Here is a 26,930-nt window from a genome sequence, read left to right as displayed (position 1 = left end):
CAAGAATAATGCAGGGGAAAAAAAATTAACTGCTGATACCATGTCAAGATCAAAGTGGTTAAATGACTTTTGAGTGATAAATTAAGTTTCTAGGATTGTTCACATTTATTTAAGCATTTCAAAGTTGTGAAATAAAAAAGAAAGTGTCGTCTCTTTACGAAGCCTAGTAGGCAAACTAATATATTCATAAATTTATTCTCTAATATACTCAAATATTGGGTTCTTTTGTATGTGAAACAATAACAAAACCAGACTAATGCAGCGTAGAAGGCTGTCATCACACAGGATCACAGAACACAGAAAAAGTGAAGTAAAAATATTGTCTACCTTTTCCACCTTTCCACCATTGATGTCACTGGGGAGGAACTTCTTGCCAATCGTTCTTAAATCTGTCTGAAATTAATACGGAAGACAAGACAATATTAACCTAAAATATCCTGTTTAAAAAAAAAAATTACCATCATAAAATAGGAAAAAGAAGGGTATTTCTTCTATAATGTCAACTATTTATAGACTATGAAAAATCCATTCCTCCAACTGCACACGTTGAAAAGAATTCAACTAAAAGAGTTTACAAAACAAATCCTTTTGCTTTTTAAATTATATTCTTGTTTTAAGCACATTTTCAAAGATGATTAAATGTTTTTAATAGACAAAACAAAATGACTAAGTAATGTTTAATTATTAGACATAACTCTGAGGTTTAATGGAGGTAAACTTCTTTCTTCGCTCTCCATCTGGCACTTAAAGAAAAGCATTTTTAGTTTGTGCGGTTTTGCATGCAGAAATCCTTCATAAAAGGTTGGGATGATTTTTTGCAATTATATCTGGAGTAAAAGCTTAAAAAGCATTTAATGGAAATAAGTTGCAACTGAAATGTCTGATTACTTCTTTTGGAAGCATAGTAGACAGCTGCATGACATTATTCAGCAACTGTGCAACATGGCACCTGACAACATTAAACTAAAGAATTCACATGATCAAAGGAACAAATCTCCACAAAAGCACTTTCTTCACCTAACACTGCTTAGACAAGCATATCCATCAGGGTGATGTGTGACAAAAGGATGCACGGGATGGCTAAAAGATGCAGCATGTGAAAATAGGAAATGGAATAAAAATTAAACTTTACACATTAGGTTTTTAGTGCATTTACATGTGTTAAGGAAAAAAAAAAAAAGCACAGCAGTGCAGCCTAAAACACGTATGCTTTCTAAACTCCATTGCTTGAAATAAGCCTGTTGGTTTAAATAGAACACGTTGGTGCAAATTACTGTACTGAAGCTGAAAACCCTCCTTATTTATTATGATCATAAACACTTCTAAAAGAAAAAGGGCTGAATGTAATTACTACTAGAACCCGTACACTAACTTGCCATTAATATATGCCGATGGACGATTATTCCAGCATCTTAATCTAGAATGGAGCAGCACTATGTTTTAGTATCTAAAACATTGTAAACAAGTGGTTTATTCTGTTTTTCAGTGAGAAACACTGGTACCATACAAATAGAAAACTAATTGTAGGAATGCTCTGTCAGTGTATTTACTCTGAGTATCTATAGTGTGGATAAATGCACAACGCACCTTCTGTTGCCCAAGATGACCAGAGAGTGGATAAGAAAGCACATTTGGTTTTCAATCTGAGCCCACCTGAGGGAACTGATCTGTCATCTGTCAGTTATTTATCTCTGAATAGCCCACAGGCTCCTATAAACTGTTCCCGCATCTTCCATAGCCATATAATTGACCAGTCTCCAGCAAAGTGCTTTGCAATCACAGCAGCAGGAAAGGGACACAACTTTTACAAACTCTTTGCAAGACCTTATACAAAACAAAAACATTTGATGGACCGAAGGTACATCTATGTCTATTTCACACTTATTTAAGCGATTGACACAAAAAAAGGCTAGTTGACTTCTTGGTTTCTTCTGCCTGAAACATGTCTCTAGCAATCAAGGAAAGATTTGTGAATTTGTGAGAAGTGGAATCTAAAAATAACTGTTAGTTTGTTGCTCAAGCCACACTGCTATTCCTTACTTACCCAACAAGCAACTTAATCTTCTGGGTATCAAAGCAACTGACTTCATGACAAAAGTATTAATAAGCAATTAAAACTGACTTTGGAGTACTTAACAGAATAAACCAGAAATGTTAAGTATCTATCAAAAACCCTGGAAATACAACACATACATGCACAAATGATCGTGTTAGTACTTGTTCCAGCATATAATTACATGCAGGGTAATGCCCAGCAACCTGGAAGTATTTTCTTTTTTCATAAAGCAGTAATGCATTCTCAGGTGTCTATATAGGCATGCTACTACATGGACTGGACTACAGTCAGAAACCAAATGCTTACTCTCTGTATGTTTTGTATTACATTATTTGTATTTTTGCATTACAATTTTGCTTTACTTTTTTCAAATTCATTACATGAATTGGTGCATGCATACATATTAGTGATCAAACACATGCTTCAAAGAATAAATGAAAGGAGCAGAGGGGATAATCTTTTCAGATTATCATTTTAAACCAACAGCGGTTGAATCTGGAAGATGGACAAAATAATCCCTAACAATTCTCATTTACAATTTCATTAAGAATATTCTTCTCAAGTGCTCTACTACATTGTTTTCCCCTTAGAACTACATATAGTTATTACAAAGGACAAAGTTTACATAAATCCGTATACAGTGCATACAAGCTTTAAAACTTCTGAGTATGCATGACTGAAGTTTTAAACAAAGAAAACGCAAAATTTTCAAAACTCTCCATCATGATTTGTACAGAATAAATTAAAAATAAGTAACAAATATATGGATTAAGTAGCTGCCCTCTTTTCATTGTTACTGAAAGGGAGAGACTTAATGAATGTTTACCAACAATGGATATACTAGAATTCTGAAAAACAGAAATTCACATGCACTCTTCTCTCAAGTCCTCAAAAGTAGTAAGATTTATTGCTTCCAAATTGTTTCTCTATCTTGTATATTTTTGTATTTATTTGTTGACAGGAATAACGACTACTAATCCAGATTTCTACAGTAAATAAAAATAAAAAAAAACCTGTTTGTAGTTACATAAATATGTACTGTCACAGGAAAATTCACCATTACTTTGAATATGCTTTAAGGAGTATCATGTCCAGAAGTCAAAGTAAGTAAAAATGTTTTATTCATCCCAAACAATTAATATTTTATACTACAATTTGATACCTATGTCAGTGTACAGCACTTCTCATTTTACTGCTTGTACTTTGACTTTATATTTACATTTTATAATCGTATTTTCCTACTGCAAATTATGTTCATTTTTCTCCTCTAGGTTTCACAGTTTGGAATTGATGTTATTTGCAAATAAAATACACAATTAATGTATGCAAGGAGAGAGACAGGTACGTAAATTACATAGACAATGGTACACTTAATTAGCCACATAAACCTACACTTCAGCCATTAGATATATCATTTCTAGCATGATTTGTCAGAAAAAAGTTTTCACAATCGTAACTTACATTAAGGGCAACTAGGATAATGTCATTTGTATTAACTTTTTCAGAGGAACTTATGCAAGCTTCAATTCCTTCATCTGAAAGATACCTGTTAAAGAAAAAAAACATATTAGAATATCACATGATATATCTATTTGGCGAACATTTTTACTGTGTATAGCATTATTGTCTTCGGTTTGTTACTTTTGTGCCAGTGAAGTACAGATTTCAAAACACTTGTAAAATGACTTCATGTAATAAGTTTCCTTACACTGAGATGAGATTAAGTAAGAGATTTCTTCTCCTGTAATTTCTAAACAACAGAAAAAACCCCTCTATTTACAAAGTAAAAACAGCCATCATCATGCTTATGTCAAACAGGGTAACACTACACTCCTCATGCCTGCCCCTCCAAATTATACAGACCTGGTTTCAAAAGCAAATGTTCGGGCTTTACTTGATGTAAGTGGCATACTTTAACTCATTAACTTTCAAGGAAAAAACAAAATAAATTACAACAACTCCATCCCACACACAACACAAAACACAACCATATTTGTTTTTAAAGAGCAAGACTGTACAGTTAAACCCTCAAGGACTGGGGCATGTAACACTGCCACCTTATAAAATGTATTCCTGCTTACCCAGGCTACAAAAAAACTGATAAAAATGGAAGCGCATTACAGTGTATCAACAGTCAAATATGGCGAAAAAGTTTAAATAAGAATAAGATCAGTGTCTTTCTGCAAAAATTCTGTAAGCACACCATAACTTTGTTCATCTGAAAACTAAGTAAGTTTTAAGTGGATTCAGCTAATCAATTCAAAAGGGTTGTCCTCTTCCAACCTCCAAAAACACTTAAAAAAAAAGAAAAAAGATAATTTTAACTTGAGTGGTCAGAAATCGCGACATTTGTTATTCATTTTGCGTAATATTTCCTATTCAAAGCCCCAGTTTTCATTTTTTTGTAGCTTGCAATCTGCCTCTCTCCACAGCTCTTCATTTTATTTAAATACATCACACAATCATTAAATAATTGATATTTACTAGATACTCAGTCTGAAAGACAATACTTGCCCAAATAACATTTAAATAACTACCTGCCAAGATATCACCATTTCCCAAAGAATAAAAGAATGATTTAAGAAAGAAAGCTTAATATACATTAAGAAATATTACAAATGATATAACTATTAATGAGTGCTTCAAGAAATACTTCTTTAAAGAAAATAACATCCACAGTGTAAGATATAAACAAAGCAAAACATTTGAATGAAAATACACTTTATAGGCCTTTTTGATTCTAGTCCAGGTAACATTAGCATCACCGTCTCCAGCCCTCCAGTGTTCCCAGACTAACTAGTGATCCCAGTTGTGCTCTAACCAAGACACTGCATGGGATCTAACTGTCCCAGCTGGACAGTAACATCTAGGAAATCCTGAGAGATCAAACCACCATCACCAAAAAATAAACAAAACAAACCAAAACAACCCAAAACCCAAATGCACTGAATGGGAAAAAAATACAAATACAAAAGCATAAGAAGAAACAATCCTATTTTTTTATATAAAAGGCAGGTGCTTGAGAAGAATCAGGTGGCCAGATTTGGTGGCTTTCACGGGAATGTAAGATTTCCCAGCTGAGCAACTCAGAGCTCAAGTACTATGTCCTGTGAAGACTCAGGTAACTACTGTGAATTAAGCAGATCTCGTCAGAAGGTAAAGTAGAACGGCATTCCCACTCTGTGCCAGAGGAAACTGGCATTATCCTACAGGCACTATCCTACTCCCGAGGCTTCAACTATGCGTTTAATTACGCTAATAGACTTCCTAGAAAGAGCAGTATCCTAAACTCTGCAAGTTTACCTTCTGTCATCTTCAGGGTAAAATTGAACATCAGTTCAACATCAGGGGTTAGGGGGAGTACAAAATCCCTAAATTGAGTTTTAAAATCTGGGGGAAGTCGTGGAAAGATTCCTCGTCTTCTGCTCCTAACATAAATGGAGTCAATCTTCCATTCTACCAAAGCTAGCAGGACTGCAGTTCTCTTACAGAGTTACTTAGCCTGGATTTAGATGCAAGCACTACCATTTTCCAGGAAGAGAAAAGTGTTTTTCAAGAATGAATAAGCAACAATCTGACCTAGACTTAAATTTTCCCTATATAGGACAAGATTAATTCCGCTATCACAAATTCACTGCTGAGTCACGTTTTCCTTTTTCACTTCAAAGTGAAAACTGAATCACAGCTGTCAAAATCTCACTCAGCTTTAGTCAAAATTATCAGTTCATAACATTTTATATATAAATTTACATACAAACTTTCAGTTTAGTTTGTCTCATTACTGTGGAGGTTTTTTGAGACAGAAGTATAAAGAGAAACTCCACTGGAAAAGACTATTCATTTTTGACTTGTAGTAATTTAAGTAACAGCACTTAGGAGAAACATTGCCCACCTGAATGAAATCTCTGCCAACATAACAGAGGCACCAACCATGAAGTGCCACTGGGGACATCTGTTAGTTTGATTTAAGCAAACAGTAAAGCTTTTCAGCAAAAGATTTATTAACGTGGTTATTAAAATAGTCCTCAAAAAAGCAAAATCTGTGAACATCAAAGTGGGGGGGGGCATATTTTATAATTTGAAATTGGTTGGTTTGGTTTTTATAGATATTTATAACATGAAATCATAAATTACTTAAATACATAAAACCAGGATCAAAATTACTTTCAAGAAAAAAGATCAAATCAGCAACTATGTCAGCAAAACTATGATGAAGAACTTCGGCAGAGAGAAAAACAAAATTAGCAAAGCTTTCCAGTAATGCATCAGGTGTTGCTTCTGTGCAACAGGATGTAAAACTGCAGATTTCATCAGAAATGGTCCAGAATTGGTCAGGGAACAAACTGCAATCAGGAAACACTGCACACCAGAATTAGCCAAAGCACAGATTTCTCCTTTTTTAATAGTAGCTTGGAACTAGTGTCTATCAAGTCAGTCTTTTCCATTTTGCCCTAATAACTCTCTTATACAGACTACTTTAGACAGCAAACCTACAGGAAGTTCTTATTTCAAATACATTATTTTATTTTCTCTTCTCTTTATTGTCTGTACAGTCTCCTATAAGAACTACCTAAGTTTTAGTTCTGAATATTTCCTGCTACAGGCTCACAAATTACTTAAGAAAAAAAATAAATCAGTATTCTTAGGAAATTTTTGTTTTAAAATAAATGTATTTATACAGAAGAACATACATCTATATTTCTCAAGTATGAAAAGGGAGTTACAATTGGCAAAATTAACTCTTCAGCTGGCATAATCCTTCCCCTCGCAACATATAGGTTACTAAATTCGAATTTTCTTTTTCCAGGCTCTGAAGGAAACAGAGTCCCCTTTTCTATCTGCTCTTAATAAGAGCATGTGATATGCTTAAGGTAGGACCTTTACAGAATAAGGCCACTCCATCTTTTTTGTTCTCTGCATTAGATGAAGGAAAAAAAACCTGACCCTGAACAAAACCAAAGACAGCAAAACCCCTCCTCTAGAGTCAAACAGAGCAGCCCTGCAGCTCTGTGTCTCTATTACATTCGAGTCCCTCACAACACCTACATGACCCGTTCTGCACATTTTGCAAAACATCACGACCTATCACAACCTTAGATAATGAAAGCTGAACTACAATGTGATTCTATTACATTAATCCAAGACACTTCCCATTGCCAAGGGGCACGAAACAATCCTAAACCACCCATGAACTGGACCACACTGCTGGAAGCACATCAAGCACCTCCCCAAGAGGTACCTGGCAGTGCTGTACAAGCAGTCTCCTCCTCAATCCCAACCAAGCTGTCCCGACCCCTTTTTTGAAAGGGCAACGTGGCACAGGGGATAACCTGGCACAGGGGATGACCTGGCTGCTGTCACAACCAACAAATTTCCCTTTGTCTTTCCTGTAAACAAGCATTTCAGAATTATGGTCTGTTGCTTAAGGTGAAGAAGTGAATAAATAAATGGCAAAATATATGGGTGAGAAGCACAGAGTGAGAAGCAGACAAGCTCCACAAAGCTCTCTAAGCAGCCAAAGGCTAGCCAGCGGTTGACCACTGACAACTCACGCTAACAGCAACGAGACAAATTATTTCCTTAACATGCAACGCAAACAATACTATCCTGGAAAATGAGCCTGAAAGACTTAAAAGGAGGCAACTATGTTCCAACTGGAAGCTTCATTTTGGGCTTTATCCACCAAAATCTTAAGCATCCTAAAGAGATATTTATATTTTTGAGGAAATTAAAAAAAAATTGAAACCACAAAAATAACCCAACACACACACACACAAAACCACACTGAACTTTGCTCTATGAGGATTGGTACCTAAAATAATGTACATTGCAAGCACTTTTGGTTTCCAAGAAAAAAATGTACTCGCTAGACTACTGTCTTGCACTTTTTAAAACCATTTCAAAAGTTATAAATTGAAGTAATGCAGAGAATTCAATTGATTTCAAAGGAACTATAGCAAGTTACGCTGCATGAGTCACATAGGGATTTTGTGGCCTTGGCACATTAATATAAATTAAAAAACAGAAATAAAATCCGTTTACAACCAAATGGGCACAAAGTTGCTGCAAATGGTTGAAATGGTTATTTGTGGAGCATTCTCTTGATAAAGGAGACCAGTAGAGAGAGGAAAATATACGCTTCTGCTGCAAGTCTTCCACATTACGTTTGCTGAAACCTGAGGGATACCTCACCTATTGCTCACCCCCCCACACCAGCTTCACTCATCTGAGGCATGTAGCAGCACAATCCTCTTAGCAACAGCTTTTGTCAGATCTCCTAGAAAGTACTTAGATTCTTACCTTACCTTCAAATGAAACATTAAAACAAAGCCATTAGTGATGAAACAGCATTTTCTATGTGAACCATTCACATATAAATCCAAATCTGCAATTTTTCTGTCAAAATGTTCTCAATAAGCTTCTATGAAAAAACACACTCTAGTAATTCTTCCTTTACAATACACAGAAAAACACATTACATCAGTGACAGCTGGAGCTGTTTTCCCCACTGCTCCTTCATATCAAGTATGATATCAATTTAATAACCTACTTTTGCACATCATAGGTGTGCGCATTCTCCTTTCTGGTATTTCCCATTGCTAAGGGCTATAACTCTGTAGTACCAATCTCACCTGCACCTCTACTTATCTCATTTTATCTTCTGCTTTATTTCACCAAGAACAGATTACACCTGACGTGGCCTAAATAGACAGATTTTTGTACTGCTACACTATTACCACCTATGTCTGAAACACTAAAGAAATCGGTGGTATCAAAGGAAGATGCATTTTTGCTCGTCTGCTTTTTACTGCTGGATCAAATATTTCATCTGCAGACAAACATGAAAGTACACACACATTTTAAAAGGTTTAAAATAAGAACTTTATTCTAGAATTAAACCCACCAGGTAAACAACTTTCCTCATAATATTTATTTTTCACAAGCAGCTTTCTTGAAAAGCATGTTTTCTGGATTTGTAATTTAATAGTTCATGCACAAACACATGCTTCAATCTTCCATCCTTTTTCTATCCAATATTACATTTTTCCAGAAATCCTCTGTAATTGTCTCCTATCATCTCTAAAATTAACATTTCATTAAGGAGAAGGGTTTTTTTAATGACAGAAGTAAATAAGGGAAATTAGTATTAATAAACATGCTTTATAAAATTTACATATCTCAGATTCACAATTCTTCACAGAATCACTGTGGTATTAGTCCAAAACAGAAACTGCACTAACAGTACTTTTTGTAATTCACTGCCAACGATGATGAAGTTTTATAGTAAATTTTAGATAGCTATTTTCAACGTGTGTATGCAAAAATCAGAACGTTTCTTCCATTACTTTGCCAAGAAAGCAGATTTATGCAATCATTCAATACAAAAGGTTTTAAAGGAAAAAAAAAAATTGCAGGGAGCTTTCAAATGTCTCGTACTTGGTAACACCACAAAAGAAGAGAGAACAATTTTAACAGTAAAGCGAAGTGCAACTTCAAAGAATGCAATAGTAAGAGACAACCACTGGGTGCCAGTATTGTTCCATAACAGGAGAACCGTATCTCCTATATTGCCCATTACAAAAACTTGTGAGTTCTCACAATAGGGTCTCAAAACGTTCTGCTGAATTTCGATTGTATAAAGGAATTACACTGCAATGTTACAAATTTTATTGAGGGGCTATCATTAGGGCTGTTTAAAAAAATAACGTATTTTAAAATATTATTATGCTAAATATGAAAATCAGATTTTAAAGAAGGCTTCTCCATACCCTATAACCTGCATAATAATACTGGAAAGGCAACTGACACTGTTTTTCCCTTCAACTTTCCAGATTTCTATTTGAAGAATAATGTAGTATTACACAAACTACCAGGCAAAATAAAATGGAACTTAAGAGTGAATAAGAATAGAGAAGATTTTAGAAAGATTCAAAAGCCCTGCCGAAACTAGGGCCAACTGTTCATTTATCCACAAGATAAACATCTATAAGGAATGAAAAATATAGATTAAGTGGCATTCTTGGCAATTTTACTATTAATATCCTCACACCTAGAAAAGTGAAGCTTTTCCTAACATCTAACCTTGCTGCGTTGCCTTCTGTTGCCTCTTGTTTTCTCCACGTCCATTGAGAAGAGACCGTGCCTTTCCTTTTTGCAATCACATTTAAAGATCTACTTCCCACATCTTCTATATCTTGCTCTGTATCTTGTGCGTCTGGTGCATTCTCCTCTATATCTTGTACTTATACTGATGATTATTGCTATCCAAGTGTATTTTTGTTCTCCTGTCACTTCTCCGATTTATTAACAACAGTTTGAACTCTGACCCTGAGCACTCACAGAGTCACATTCCTTTCAACTTTATCTTGTGTTTAAGCTTAGTGCTTCATGCTTCATCATCCAGGTGTTTAATGACAGCACCCAATAAAACTTGACCTAGAAGATGCCTTCATACAGCCTCAGATTTTGACAGTGAACAATCTGCAGCCATTCTTTCCAGTACTAGTACTTTCTAGTACTGTCAAACCAGTTTTATACCTGCCTTACAGGAACTTAATCTAAACTATTTCCCTATTTCACTCCTTAAAGATGCAAAACCAAAATGTTAAAATAACAGAATGTACTGTATTCTACCACTATTAAAAACTCGCTAAGTTTTAAGTGGAATCATGCTAGCAAAAACCTATTTGCACCACCCAAAAAGCACACTGAGAATTACAGAATTTTGGTTGCAACTAGATAAGCACTTAGATGAACGGATACCAAGGTACTAAAGTCTATCTTTAAAATATTACTGACATTCCTAAAACTGCTGCACAGCCACTACAGCACCTCAGTTGCCCAGGCAGATAAACTTGCACCCCAGTTACCTAACTTTTCACTCCGGGGAATACACCACTTCCTTAAGTGCAGTCTCCAATCCAGGTCAAGCTGAAACCCCAGAAAGGAATCCATAAAATATGTATTCCCAAGCTCAAGTTCTCACACGTTTAGCTGACAAAATTTAAGACCTAAACCTCTCTCAGACGTCTGTGATGCTTGACTTCCAATAAAAACAACAGTGAAGAAAGCCAATGGATTTTTAGAACAAAACAAACCAAAAAAAAGCGTGTGGTTTGTTTTTTTTTTTTTTTACGTTATATAGTAAAAGCAGAATGACTGCCGTCACTGCCCCCCCCCCTTTATTTAAGTGTGGGGAAGCAAACACAAGTTAATTATTGAGCAGTAAAAATTATTTTGTCAGTGAAATCATGACCTAAGAAAAGCACAGCAAACACTCAGAGCCAAGGAAAAGGCGGGGGGGATAGAAAAAGTGCAGTGCTTTATTTAAAACCAATGCATTAGCTTCTTGTGAGGGTAATTCTACCTGAAACTTTCAGTAGGAATGGGATAAAGACCAATAATTTAGGATCATTACAGTCCTAAGCATATGCAATACCAAACACTGCAAAAATGATTTCATTGCATAAGCAATACTAGTCCAGCATCAATAACACTGGAGAGGAGAGCTGCCTTATACCTGGGTCAGTAGGTCCTGAGACAGGATTTGGTGGTAAGGAGGTTTCTACTAGGGGCCACCAAAGGCAGAGGGCACACCAGCACTCCCTGCAATACTTCAAGTGCTTCAAAGTCTGTATTTGTGTCATGAATTTTTAGTCACCTTCACTAACCCAGCTTCTCATCCATTTCCAAAAGACAAGGACTATTTTTATACAAAAGATTAAGTAACCAGTGATAGTTTCAGAATTACTCTTCAGTAAGTTTGACATGCAAACAGAAGTATAAGTCTATTATTAGGTTAGCCTGACAGTCCATCATTCTCTCTCACACCTCCCTAGACCTACACACCACTCTTCTCTTTTTAATTATTGGCACATGTATTGTTTCTTCTTCCCTCCAGCCTCCCCGAAATGACTCTGTTCCAAAAATTAAGCATCAAAAGCAAGTTTTCAGCATACTCTCCATCAAGTTCTTACACAGAGAACATGCATTTTAACCCTTGCATTAGTGAGATGTTTATACTAATAACTCCCACAGTGCGATACGTAGTGTGATGTATGCTTTTTGCAAGTCTGTTTTCTTCTATAAAATTCCTACTGCTGGGAATGCAATTTTAGTTTTTTAAAAACACAAAAATGTTTAAAACTGTATTATAAGACTGGCAGCACAACTTTCACAAACATTTAACAACAGAAAAATTAAGAAAAACTTTGTGCTTGACCCAAACATAAAACTTAACACCTTTACAGCCACATCTCCATCTCCAATAATGCAACCATCAAAAACCTCAAACTCCATGCTTGTTCTTTCCCAAATGCAATATATTTCACTTACCAAATGCTTTATCTAAACTATGTAAGCAAAACTAAAAACCAGAATCAACTTTCCTTTATAATCTCAGTTCCCAACAGAATAACATAAAATAACCACTTGCAAAACCCTGAGTGAGAGTCAGAAATCCTAGAAATTAGAGAATGCCTTATCACAGAGTTCTACAAGAGGCTGGTTTCAGGACACCCACCGTTCTTCTCCAAGCAAACGACTGGGAAAGGAAGAAATGCATGTGGAGAGGCCTCACTTGAATAGACAAACTACGCAGCAGAGTACTCTCTGAAAGGGCTGCACAGCTGTTGAATTGACTTCCTTATGCTTTCAAAAAGCTCACATTAGATGGCCTTCACCGAATGCTGTACTGCTCATCTCTTTTCATTGGCATCTGTAAACAGGGTAAGAAATCACTGAAGGACAGGATAAAAGCTACAAATTAAGTTGTCAGATCTGCATGTGGTACGTTTTAATAAATCGTACAGCTGCACTTTCAGAGCATTATTTGTGATATACTTTTGAATTGCATTAGCAGCACTGTGAGTATATGCAAAGGTTAACTACCCTCAAGGCTTTCATAAGTAAACAGACATTTTATTTTCAACTTTAAAACAATTGCAAATGCAACTGATACTTTGACAGGTGGTTTACATTCAAAAATTATCTAACAAAGTACAAATTTTTCATATTAAAGACGTCAAAATCTGAAACACTTCTTAGGAAGTAGGAAATTAAGTAGTTTGAAAGGATGAAAGAGAACAGAATTTTCTTCAAATAAAAGACTGCAATCACCAGCTGCTTAGCACCAGTACAGCATGAACTTTTACCCGTCTCACCCATGACTGTATTTCCACTTCTTTGGTCCTGCATGAACACAGGAGACACAGAGCGTAACTTTCTCTACTGGAAGCAACCAAGTTCCATAACCCAGAGGTAATCATCGATCACATCGAAATGCAGACACAGAAATCACTTATTTCACCACCACGTATATAAAACTAGGAGTGTCTGAGTCAAACTGAGAACTCTATTCTGCTTCGGTGGTTGCATACTATCTTTTTATTGTGAAGAATAAAAATGCATAGAGTTCTCGCTTCACCATGTAGACAGTTACACACAGAATCTTATAGATAGAATGAGCTGCTATCAAGCTCAGAAAAACAGCCAAAAGCTCATAAGAAACTGGACACTTAAGATACTATAAAAATTATTTTTAAACTGTGAGGAACTATTATTATAAAAAAAAAAAAAAAAAAAAAAAAACATTTCACATTTTTGTAACTTCCCAGAGAACTTCATTCCAAGGCTATTATTACTGATGGCTTAGGCAAAATGGTAAAGGCATAGTGAATTTTATATTTAGAACCCAAAAATTAATGGCCATTCTTCAAAGGAAAAAAGGGAGCTTAATTACACCAACCAAACAAGAAAGAAGTCAAAAGAAAGACCAACCAAAAATATTCTGGAGGATTAATTTGATGTAAGCTAATGATACAGACATTTCAAAGTAGATGCAAGAAACTTGACAGATGACAAGGCTGATAAATGACTGAGATGCAAAAGGATTGATAAAGAAAGAAAAAGCTATAACAGGTAAGCTTTTTTTTTTATTGTTTCTAAATTGTATCTCTACAACAGATTTGGAAGGTTTCCAAACTACAGTTATTGTTGAAATACATAACTAAGTAAGTTTCTCAAACTGGTATTACAATATAAAAGGTCTTAGAAAAAATACAACAACGACAACAAGACCCACCAGGACCAGCAAGTATTCACCCAAGAGCTCTACAAAAGCCAAAATACAAAATTGCTGACATGCTTCAAATGAACACCTCTACCAGAAGAGCAGAATAGAGTAAAACATCATGCAGCACTTTTAAAAGGAGCAATGACATGAAAACCAGCAGTTACATAGACCCTTATGAGCAAACTCATATAAGCTACAGAGACTAGAATTTGTAGGCTTGTGAGAACCCTGTGAGTTTTGAGGTGAAGTTAATACTTCTATCCCACCCACAGCTATTAGACTTCTCTGAAAGGTGAAGAAAATGAGCAGTGAGGGAAGGGGGCAGGGAGAAGGAGGTGGAAAGACTGTTGTTGAGATAGCTTTGATAAGATCCTTCAACAAAGGTTTTTAAAGAAACTGAATTGTTGAAGCACAAGAAGAAAGACTAATCCTTTCTCACATACTAAAAACACAGTCCCTCTTCTGGAGGATTAGTCAATGGTGGCTGTATTTCATTGGTCTGCATTGCATACCACAAATATTAAGACAAAGGACTGGACAGCAAGGTGGCAATAGGTGACACCAAAATCTGAAGCTCACTGTCCTCTGTGACCATAGGATAAGACATCAGGTGAATTTCAACATTAATATACACAAAGTACTGCACAAGGAGAAGAAAACAACCATAACACAACATGCACAGTCCTGAGCCCTAACTTAGTTATCATTCATGAAAAATATGCAGTCATATGGTTGTTTTCTGGACAGTAACTCATGGCTCAGTAGCAGTCCAAAACACACAAAGAACATACTAGGATCTCTTTTCAAAACAACAGAAGACACAGCTTATAAAACAATGCAAATCGAATCAGAATTACTAAGCAACAGTGCTGCTGTACATAACTTTCAGTTATAAAAGCTGAAAATTACAAGTTGTTTAATTTTTAACACAGCTTTCCACCACAGGTCATACACTGCAACACAGAAACAGGTTCGCCAGACTGGCTGCAGAACCTCCGTCCTTGGACTTCTTCAAGACAGAGATAGGCAAAGCTGCAGCCAACTTGATCTAGAGTCCTTCTTGGAGCAAAAGCTTCAATTACGATAACTTTCAGGAATAGCTTTCTGCTTACTGCAGGGGGGTTGGACTAGATGACCTTTAAAGGTCCCTTCCAACCCAACACCATTCTAGGATTCTATGTCTTCCAGTCAACCTTTTGTTATTTCAAGAACTCAGTCCGATTTGCAGCTGTACCTGAACATTACATTTTAATATGCAAACATATAGGTATAGTTTTAAATAACCTAAAATTATGCTGCCTTCAGCTAATGCATTTTCCGTGTTGGGTTTATATATATATATATAATTTTTTTTTACTTTTCTTTCCATGGTTTTAAATTCAACTGGAATTATGGCACAATTTCACAGACATTGTTGTCAGCCCTTCAGGTCAGTGTTTTGCTTGTTTGTTTTCTTTCATACCTCAGAGCAAAAGCTATTTGGCTTCTATAAATAGTTTTGGTAATCCTTTAGCAAATAAATTACCATATACATTTTACATCTAAGTACAAGATTTAAAGTACATTTGTACATTTAAGTACAAAATTTAAAGGCAGTTGCTAATACTGGCAGAGAGAGATAAAGATACCACATCCCAGTTCAGAATACATCTAATACCCTACGTGGTAGGTCTTTCCACCTGAGAGCATGAAGTGTTGCAGTTTGTACTGCTGCCTCAGCACACGTTCAAAGCATACACATTCAAATATTACAATTCTTTTATAATTTAATGTCTTCATTTACTAACATTTATAAGACATACAGTAAACAGTTGATACTTATGTGGCCTCTGTGTAACCAAGCTGATTACATGACAGATTTACAGAGCCCAGCTTTCTATAAAAAGCCAGGCAAGAATTAACCAAGATGAGCTTTCAGCATATACAACACAACTAATGAAGTGGTAATTTACTGTACAGGAATTTAGTACGTAGTTTCATCAACTAATGACTTGGGAAGGAGTTGCAAATCAATAATGCCTCCAATAGTGAAACAGATCTGCAAGAAACTATCACATAGATAGATGTAGGCAATTGAGTCTTTGTGTTACTGATATTGATTTGTGTTCCCCCCCCCACCAAATCAGTCACAACTACAAGTTCTAAGTGTTCTATAACCACTTTTAAGAATCTGAATGCAACTTCACGATTGATATTTAGAGATTTTACTTGGCTGGATTTTTTAAGGTCACTTTGCTCAATACCTGGGGGGAACACAGTAATTCATTCTAGTCTACCAACACCATCAGTTATCCAAAGTTAAGATTCCACCACCACTTAGTTGACTAAATGATAGAAATCTGCAGTTTGGTGACACAGAACACCCCTAAAATCACCGACTCTGACGGCTCTCATTGGAAGTCAGCACTGAAAAACTTGGGCAGACACAAACCCTCCACCCACAGAAACCATCCTCTTATTTGTCAAAGGCACAAAAAAAAGGCAGGATTAGATTTAGGATGCAGAGAAGGATGATAGTAAAGCTAACTAGCAATTAAGTACTACCAGCAATAACCTGATGACATAAAAATCACATTAAAAGTCTTGATTGGGCATAAAATAGAATGAATTTTAAATCATTACCTTGCTGTCAAATTTTAGATTGCATCTTCATAAGCATAGATTTGTCAATATATATAGTTCCAGAACGACCTTGGTTATTTCATTTTTTAATCAATTTAGTACTGTTTCTCTTTTCCTCCTGCACTCAAACTGCTGTTACTGCCTTCTAATTCATGCAATTTATAACTACATTTTTCCAACTTATAAAATGAAGGTAAAATACAGCGATTACAGTGTTTATGCTAAATTATTACTGCAAGGTACAAAGTGAGGCTGGGATGTTTCTGGCATTCCACTGCATGGAAAAGCCAAGTCTACCATCAACAACTAGTTCTCTGCCAAACAAAAGGAAACATTTAAAAACTCGAAACAGGATGCATGGTAGCAAAAAGTAAATTCCATTAACCATACCAAAATTCAGACAAAGGAAAAGCAGCTCCAACAAATGCAAACATGAGCTAACCACCAATTTTTTTTTGCTCATGAAATAATCATTAAAGTATTTGTTATTGCTGAAGTCCCTGAATTGTTTTTAGAAATACTTCCTAATCACCAAAATCAACATTTTTATTTCAGTCTTCTAAACCTCAAAGCTAATACTGGGAAAGTAATTGAGTTTATCATCAACACTGGACAAAAACTTCTGCAAAATCTTATTATGTCTTTTGAGATTTCACCTTATCAATGACTTACAAAGGCAAGGATGTCTGGTAAATGCTCTCCTTTCCAGCCCGCCTCTCTTTGTTTTGATCATTTTGTCTTCAAATAGTGACATTACAAGTATAGCCATTATTTGTTGACATTTTTAATTAACCCAGAAGGATGATGTGTTTCCTCGTTTATCTAAAATAACTGAAGCTGTAAGATAGGCATACATAGCACTTTTAATGGGGGATGGGTTCATTTCAATTTCTTTCCCTTCCCTATCTTCTGCCTCCCCATGGATCTAAACAGTTCTCACTCCCAAACTGGAGGACTACAGAAAAAAAATTAGGCTGATCTCCTGTAGTAATATGCAAGAAGGCATGTAAGATAGCAGGGCTTTACGACCGAGGTATGACAAGACAGCTTTCAAATGGGCAGTTCGCAATATTATGAGAAAAGATCTACGATATAAATACATTTCATAGAAAGTACACCATTATCCATATTACTGCAGTATTATAACACTCGCATATACAGGATTTATGTGCTAGGCTATAAATCATATGGTAATTTATCTATTCAACACTATTTTTAGTTTCCGTATTGGCCACACATTAATCCTACAAGCAAAACAAATTTACCCAAATATACTTTGCAGAGGTACGTGCAGAAATAGGTGCAGAAGTCAAGTCTATGTTCCTTGACCATATCTTGATCATTACTGCTCTTGAAGTATTACAGACAGCTATGAGAGGGGAGCATAGTTTTTAAATGTTTGAAGAACTGAATTTCCTAGGCTTCTCTTCTTAAACTAAACCACCCCAACTCTTTTAGTCTTTTCCTAAAATGCCATGCTGTTTCTTAGTTCTCTACTTAAGACTTCTTTTTCTCTTTTCCCTTCTCCCCACCCACACACCTTTCATACAGTGCTGCACCCAAACTGGACGCTAACTCCAGCTACTGCCTCACAGAGCTGACCAAAGGGAAAGAACATTTTCAGGTATCTTACAAACATCACACTCGAGTAACAACCAGAGGAGTTGCTTTTTATACTCCATTCAACAGCATGATACTGCACCATACTCTGCATGGTATATAACAGAATAGAAAAAAAGCCCCAAAATATTTTTTTTAAGAATCGCTGTTTCTGAACCCTATGATATACAGGTGACTAATCCTACCCTAGGCCCACAAAATAATCTTCATTGAGCCTATTGAAATATATTGCCTTTGTTTCCCTTGCATTCCGCATCCTTTTCGAAGTTCATTTTGAATTCTAAAAACTTGCTGCTGAAGTGCTTGCAACCTGTCAGATTTGATATTCTCATACTGTAAGTAATCTCCCATCTTACAAGCAACTGTGTCCGCTGTATATAAACTGCATTTTCTCTTAGGCATCTAAAAAACTCCAAAAGCTTCATTAAAGATACAAGACAGTACTGCTTTTTTCCCTGTCAAAACTTGTCATGCCTTGTTTCTTAAACTTCTGTTTGTGGTTGCTTGTCATCCTATTATGCTTGTTTATAAAAACACTAAAAAATTATCAAACTGTTTACAGAACACAATGTTAGCCTGAGTCTTTTAAGATTCTCATTTTTATATGGAAAAAAAAAAAATCTAAAGGAGCAGTAACAGTGGCTAAAGCCCATGAATCTTTTCTACCAGTGTTCTTCTGCTGCCACATTCACAAAAGTGTGAAGTGTGAATCATTTGATTTTACATATAGCAAAAAGCAGGCATTTTGGAGGTAAGCTTCTTACCCAGGTACCTATAGGCCAACAACTTGAACCTAATCCTGGATGGAGATAACCAGATGAATAGATCAAAGACATAAAGTGAGAAAGGAGTAACTTCACACAATAAGACCCCTACCTGTTCCTTGTGATACTACTTTATTATTGGGGAAGATAAAGAAATACCTTCTGGAAAGAAAAGTGTATTTCTGAACCCTAATTAAAGGTAGTTTAGAGCAGGAGGGAAAAACAACCACACAAAATATTTACCAGCTTTTCTCTCAAAAGATTTGTCCTACTGTCCAGATTTTGGGGTACACCTGGTCATTTAAACTTTCCCTCCATGCTAATTGCTAGTGGCTGGACCATTACACCATATTAAGTGCCAGCATTCAAGTATGACATCTGAAATTCAACTGATGTCAGCTTACAGTACACCTTGCGGTGTTTACATTCCTCGCATGACATCCTGGATCACAAGTCACAAAACATTTCACTTAAGTGTTGCTAGTTACCACTCACATCATATGTCAGAGGAAAGTGAACAGACACGAACTGTAACTTGCTGCTGCACATGACACCATTTCAGCAACAGGCACCTTACCGATACTTCCATATTCAATGACTCGGTCATGTAGAATCTTAAGGTGAAAAGAGGATTTACTTTCTACAAGGGTAGCTTCTCACAGACATTGCCTCACAGTGGGGAACCTTCTCAGGAACAACTGCTCGAGGCATTAATTGCATAGTTTGCATGCAAGCTATCAAATACTGGCAGAGTATTCCTATAAATAGGCCAGATTTGTTCCCCAGAGACAGTGTGCACTGACTTGAAATGGGTTACAAAGGTTAACCTACACATGATTTGGCATGAGAACTTGGATGCAGGCTATTCTTGTTGTGGGATAGCAGCCAAGTAGTTCCTGGCAGCATTTTACAGAAAAATTTTTGCTATGATGAATTCAGGTGGCTGCACCAGTACAATAGAGAAGAATGAATATATCTTTCCCAGGGAGAAAAAAAAAAAAAAAAAAAAAAGGAAGCTGTGCCTACCTGTAGTAGTGAAATTCAGGGCAAAGACTATCCAGAACCTCTCAGTGGCGGTCTCAAACTTTCTACGGAGACATGGTATGCTTTGTCATCAAAAGAGCAGCTTGCAGGTAGTTCAGGCAGCTACAACCACCTTTATCTACATAAGGTAAATCCATTCCCTTCCTTCATTTAACAGAGCAGTGTATTTGTGCTACAACAATATCTTGTAAAAACAGTTTTGTTAGATTGTTAGGCAACTCAGCAAATTTCCCCAGTCCCAGTCCATACAAACTCCCAGGAGGTGACTGTTTTTTACTGGAAGTAGAGAGGCTTCACAACCTTCTTAACACACATTTGTCGGGCTTTTTATCAAGATGTAACCTGCCCTCTTACAGCCCATGAAGAAAAATGCTTACTTGTTAGCCTAACCTGTGTTAGAGCAAAGGGCTATTCCTATTCTCATCCTAGTAGAGCAGGAAGGCAATAAACTAAAAGTAAGATAATTTTCAGCATAATCCAACAGCTTTGCATTCCTGGAGATATGCACCTGTATAGTGATGTTCATCTCCTTCTACTAAGTAAAAGATAACATCATGCCATGGCAAAACATTTCGGAACACAACTTCCCAATTCTACAAGCAGATGCAGCATTCATGAAGATTTATCAGATTCCTAAAGTCAAGACACACTAAGCATAGGACTATTGACATTTGAGAGGCTCAACGTATAGAGAAAAACTTCCCAGACAAAACTAAGCTACTGCACCACAGAAGGAACTCAAACAAACAATAAGCAAAACACCCAGACACCAAGAAAAACTTTTTTCATAACTCAAATTATGCACCTCAAAGTCTCAGGCATGATCTTCAAGGAAAGGGTGCGTATGCTCCCACCTTTTCCTCCCTCTGTTTACCTAGTGTTAAATTCTCTTCCCCCCCCCCGCCCCCCCCCAAGAGATCTTAAGTATAAAAGCTTAGCTGTTGATCCAGAAAAACTATATCTACATTGATCTGTGTTTACCTTGCATTTTGCTCACTGTTAAACACTGAAAGGATTCTGAGCCCAAAAGGTTGTTCACTTTTCCCAAATTCATTACCTCTTCCTATAAATTTTGCTTCCTTTTTATTCTTGGCCCATCATAGCCACAGTAACACTACTACTTTAGATAAAAAAAAAAAAAAATCAATCACTTTCAAAGAGTCCGCTTGACAGCGATGCATACCTTGTAGCACTTGTTTTTACACAGATCACCTGTTTCCAAAACAGATTTATCCTCCTATAACCTTGTTTCACGTAAACTAGCTGCAGCCTACAAATGACCAATTAAACAAGCATTAATGGCTACTGCAAAGAAATTAAGTCACAACGAGCAAATAAATTAAGCAGCTAGTAGGTTCCTTCATAATTTGCAAAAATGTCTTTGGGCTGACTCTAACACTCTGATCCCTGAATTGGAAGCCAACACTACAAACAGCTGATCCCCTCCAACCATTTACTGGTTACTGTAACTGTTGCTGAAGAAACATTGTTTCTTTCTCCAGTTCATTCCTCTTGATGAGAAAACACATCTATGATGGCTATCATTATTACAGATAAAAGAGTAAAGTGGAAAAAAAAATGTATTATATATAAGGATGACAACAAAATATAAGGTTTCAGCATTAAAAAAGTAAAAATTATACAGGATGGAAAAGAAACAGAGCTCCTTTCTACTCATACCTTACAAAGGGATAGATTCAAAATCAGGAGAAACGATGAGAAACAAGAAGGCCCTTACTGTTATTGATAGCCAGGAAGAAGAGTTTTCACTGACACTACATAAAAAAATATTCCACTCTTTAGGAAGGGATTTACAGTATACAAGAACCTTGATGCCTCAAAACGCAGAGACTGTAAAACCTTAGATATTTCTTTGCAAGAAAACATTTTATTTTTTTAAATTTAATTCAAGTCAACTCTTAATCTTCACCCAAGTTCCCCTGGAAACATTCTGGGGTATAGAGAAGAAACAAATGGGTGCGCCAGCACCACAGCAGCTTTCAAAAGCCTCAAAAAACTAAATTTCTCAGACTCTAATATTTCTCTGACATTTTGATACTGCTAACTGTAACTTTCAGCTTCACATCCAGCATTCAATATGAAATCCAATGCATTTGCACACAATTACAGCTGAGATAATTCAGAGCATTGGTTGAAAACTATTACAGAATTGACAAAAAAAGATTTTTGTTTGTTATTGTGACCCTGCTTCCACCTGTCACAACCCCAATTCAGGTAACAACCCTAAGTTTTGGAATTGCTGTTTTACATTTCCCCATATAGAGGCTAAAATAGGAACTCCACTGTCAAAATATTTGCCACAATGTAATAGAGACAACTTACAATTTCTAAGGATTTATGACTTCAAGGTTTTGTAGCATCATTCCTGGTGTCATTAGTATTTTCTGACGAAATCACAACCACGGCATACCTTTCCTCTACAAACTTTGACAGTGTGAATGCATCCAGAAGGTTTATCAGTACAATTGTGCCTGCTTAATTAGAAATGAAACTTTCACATTGAGTTTAGCCTTATATTGTCTTCTATAACTACAGGAGAGAAACAAAAAATACCAAAATTTATGCAGTGAAAATTAACTTCAGTACACTAACACAAGGATTTATTTAATTTATAATTAAGTATTCCTACATACCTGCTACAGTATTAACAGTGTAGTATCACTGATGTCAACTCACAGCACAGTGAGCTACAAAAAATATGCCACCAAGCTGTCATACTTCAAGTCAAAACACACAAGAATTGTAACAGGGCACACTGCGTGGTTTTTACAACTGGGAAAAGCAAAAAAAGTTTGCAAAAAAAGTTGCTTTATTTCTATAAATAGCTTTAGGTTTAGAAGTTTCCTACTTTAAGAAGAAATTAATTTACCAGCTAGCAGTAATGAAGAAATCATGCAAAAATTTTCAGTTTAGACTGCAGATTTTATTTTCCCCAAGGAACTGGAGCCTTCAAACACTAGATGAATATGCCAGAAATCGAGGCATTCCAGTAACAAGGATCTTGATATCTTCATGTGGTTAATTTAAAGAGCTCTCTATTAAGGTACCTAGTAGTTTTGAGACACCACCAGCTTCCAGCTCAGACGCATCCCGGCAGATGCATCCCAGACTCCTGTAAGCTGTGTGTCGTACCCGCCAGCCCTTAGTCTCCACTGGCATCAGACACCTGCCTGTCCAGGTAGCGCCTATAGGACTTGGCACTGGGCTCACGCGGGAACGCTGCCCTCTTCGCCTACAACGGGAAAGCAAAGCCTCTACCACAGCTGCCATCCACAAAAAGAGCGATAACAACATTCCTCTACCTCACAAAAGCACTGAAGGGAAAATTGAATTTGAGGTAGGGAGCATTCAGAGGCAAAAAGCGGCTATTTTGATGAGCAAATTTGGAGTCTTTTTAATCAACAACTAAACATTTGAAGCAACACGGTCATTATACTTCATGTTCAGAAATACTGCTAAGATCACACACACACAAAAATACACTCCTTCCTCTCTTATCTTCCTCCAAGGAAAAGGCAGACAAAAAAGCACATTTATTTTATATACAGTGATTTATTACATCTGCTGCTATAATTAAAAACATAATTAAAAAGCAAAAACAATTAATATTGCCTACCATGGTAAAAAAAAAAAAAAAAATAAATCACTGGCTTGTATTATACATCCATCTTAACTACAGCTAAACAACACAGAAAACAAATACTACTTTAAAAATGGCTCAGGTGTAAAGGAACATTTTATGAACTACCACTGACCCTCTGAACTGGGCCTCCAAAACCAGAAGTCGAAGCAAACAGCAGTAACTCATCCAAACCTCCAGAGCCTCAAAGGCATGCAGCAAGGGCCAACTTACACTTTATATACATATATATATATATACACACACACATATATACATATATATCTCCACAGCTAGAAAAGGGAAGAAGCAATCTGCAATTGAACTACTGCCACCTGAGCAGTTCTGATGAGATGCAGTGACCCTCACTGCAGAGGGTAAGCCAGATATTTGAATCTGAACGAGTCACTCTCTGCTCCATTTGTAATCACCACAGCAATTTATCTTTCTTATCTTGGACACCTAGCTTCGAAAGAGATGAATGGCTTTCTGGAGGTAATTATTTCTGCAAATTTCATGGAGACTTAAGAGTAACTAGTGCAACACAGGCACCTAAATTTTAGACAACTAAATTTAGACAGAGGATTAAGCCTGTGTCTACTGTTGGAGCATAACTCCTAGATGACACATTCTTGATACCAAGCATCAAGACAAAAGCTATACTTTCCAAAGCACAAGCTAAGATTTACCCAATACTTGAACGCAACTGCAAGATAGCCTTTCAGTACGTCACAGAACAAGATAAAGCCTCTACAAAAATAGGCAGAATCATAACGGTAGGAAAAAGGAAATTCCCTCCTCAGAAATAACAATTGAAAATATGTATATACATAATCAAAGCCTTCTGAGAATTACAAGAAATCCCTTAGTTTCCTGAATATCGAAGAATAAGTCCTTCTTAAGAGGAACTACACTTGTGCTTCCCACTCTTTTCTCTCACAGGAACACAAAAACAGCTACCACACAGACAGTCTTGTAAAGGACTTGCCCAAGAAGTTAAAAAGAATCATTTTACCATCCTCCACCAATGACTGAACTTGTTGGCTCACAAAAAATGATATAGATTGATTTCGATGATTTCAAAGAAACTGTTACTTCAAACACCATCGCTTGGTGCAATAGATTTCCAGAAGTGCACAGAAGGGAGACAGCAGCATATCAGAATGACCGAATGACATCCCTCCTGGAAATCGCCATGTCCAAGCACACACAGCACCACAACTGAAAGCCATCAGCACAGCTATAGCCAGAAACTGCTTGCACTGCCTCTCACAATGTTCTCAAGTTGATTTTATAACCGTATTTTCACATGTAAATAGAAAATCCAGGAATAGAAAAATAAAGCTCTCAATAATTTATCTAATAGGGTATATAGAAAAATCTACAGGTTGCTTTCAAAATCTATATATTACTACACAAAAATTATATTCAAGACACACTAAGGTTTCAAAGACAATACCAGAACATTAAAGGTCAAACAGTCTTTTTATGTGTATTTACACACAATACTTGAGGCATAGGCAAGACCATAATAGGCAGTCACTCCTATTCTCAATAGCTACTATTTGCAGTCCACACTAAATAAAAAATTATGCCACCCTTAATTCTCATCAGAGAATCCAAGTGAACAATATGAAATAATTACACCTGCCTTCAAGGGCTCCTGTAAGGTGAGATAACATTACCTTCCTTTCACAATATGGTATGAAGCATAGCTAGATTTTAGTTAAAAGTGTCAACAGGACAAGCATTAACTTTGAATGCTCTACTTGAAATCAGACTTTTTGTTGTCTGATAATTAGCATTTTCATATTAATTTAGAAGTATGCACTGAATGTACGAATGAACTCCACACTCCTGAAAATCCCAACTCCAGCTTTCCTCATCACTCTGCTTCCATCCCTAGTCAGAATTCACAGCCTTTCACTTCTCAGCCTTCTGTATCTGATGCAAAGCAGTTTTCTCTCAAATTACCATCCAAAAGTAAGGAGACAGAGTTACAGAGAAACTCAGTAATATCTACAGGGAGGTAGGTAAAGAGTACTTTGGTAAGTACGCTCAAAGCAACTTGGCTTCTGGCTTACCATTTTTCTATTCTGGCAACATCTATTTTATTAATGTCATGATGTCAGATATACATGCTACAAAATTTCCTCATGACCTTAAAGGTTCAGAAATATTTTCAATACCTCAGAACTCTTTAACTCACACTCAACACAGGAAAATAAGTTTGATAGAATCAACTAAGAGATTAAATAGAAGACATTTCCCTTATCCCCTCTCTATATTCTACTGACAAGCTGTAAATGCCTACCTAAACAACTCAGTAAGGGCTTCTGTTTTCCTGTACACTCAGACTATGCTTACCCTTTATGGCCAACTATTTATTTTGCCTTTACAGATTTAAGGATCTAGCCAGTGTCTGCTCAAAAATAAAATAAAATAAAAAAATATGTTCCTCATGAGACCATTTTCACATCCCTCTCCACAAACATGACTGCCCCCATCTCTCTGACATTACTGATAACCCTTTGAAAGACCAAGAGTCACTACCTGCACTTGGCAAACTATTACGCTATTTATTACCTAGAAGTTCAGAGAAGTTAATGGTTTGACAACAGAAAATTTGGCTTTCGGGAAGAATGGTCGAATAGCCATATCAAATAGCACAGGTCACAGTGCTGATCTCATAAAGTTGCTTTGTCCATACAAATTTGGAGTACTGTGTCCAGCTTTGGAGTCCTCGGCACAAGAATGACATGGACCTCTTGGAATAGGTCCAGAGGAGGGCCACAAAAATGATCAGAGGGCTGGAGCACCTATGCTACGAGGACAGGCTGAGAGAGTTGGGATTGTTCAGCCTGGAGAAGGCTCCAGGGAGACCTTATAGCAGCCTTCCAGTTCCTAAAGGGGGGCTACAGGAAAGATGGGGAGGGACTCTTTATCAGGGAAGGTAGTGATAGGATGAGGGGTAATGGTTTTAAACTGAAAGAGGGGAAATTTAGACTAGATATTAGGAAGAAATTCTTTACTGTGAGGGTGGTGAGGCACCAAAACAGGTCGTCCAGAGAAGCTGTCGATGCCCCATCCCTGGAAGTGTTCAAGGCCAGG

The 26,930-nt window shown here is 36.5% G+C and overlaps 1 protein-coding gene across 4 annotated transcripts in view; it reads right to left on the bottom strand.

Annotated features, from left to right (window-relative positions):
- TDRD3 (tudor domain containing 3) overlaps positions 1-26,930 on the bottom strand; it is a 114,238-nt gene that overhangs the window by 68,631 nt on the left and 18,677 nt on the right. For 3 of the 4 annotated variants that reach the window (XM_063335286.1, XM_063335256.1, XM_063335268.1), the window contains exons 2-3: positions 3,518-3,602; positions 328-393 (exon numbers count right to left, since the gene is read on the bottom strand). In XM_063335286.1, coding sequence (XP_063191356.1) covers positions 328-393; positions 3,518-3,602 — 151 coding nt within the window. The remainder of the gene's footprint in view (positions 1-327; positions 394-3,517; positions 3,603-26,930) is intronic. The other variant, XM_063335279.1, reaches the window with a different exon arrangement.

The sequence above is a fragment of the Chroicocephalus ridibundus genome, chromosome 1, assembly GCF_963924245.1.
Source record: "Chroicocephalus ridibundus chromosome 1, bChrRid1.1, whole genome shotgun sequence".
NCBI classification, from domain to species: Eukaryota; Metazoa; Chordata; class Aves; order Charadriiformes; family Laridae; genus Chroicocephalus; species Chroicocephalus ridibundus.
Note: the sequence above shows the minus strand (reverse complement) of the source record. Positions and strands in the feature narration are given on the sequence as shown.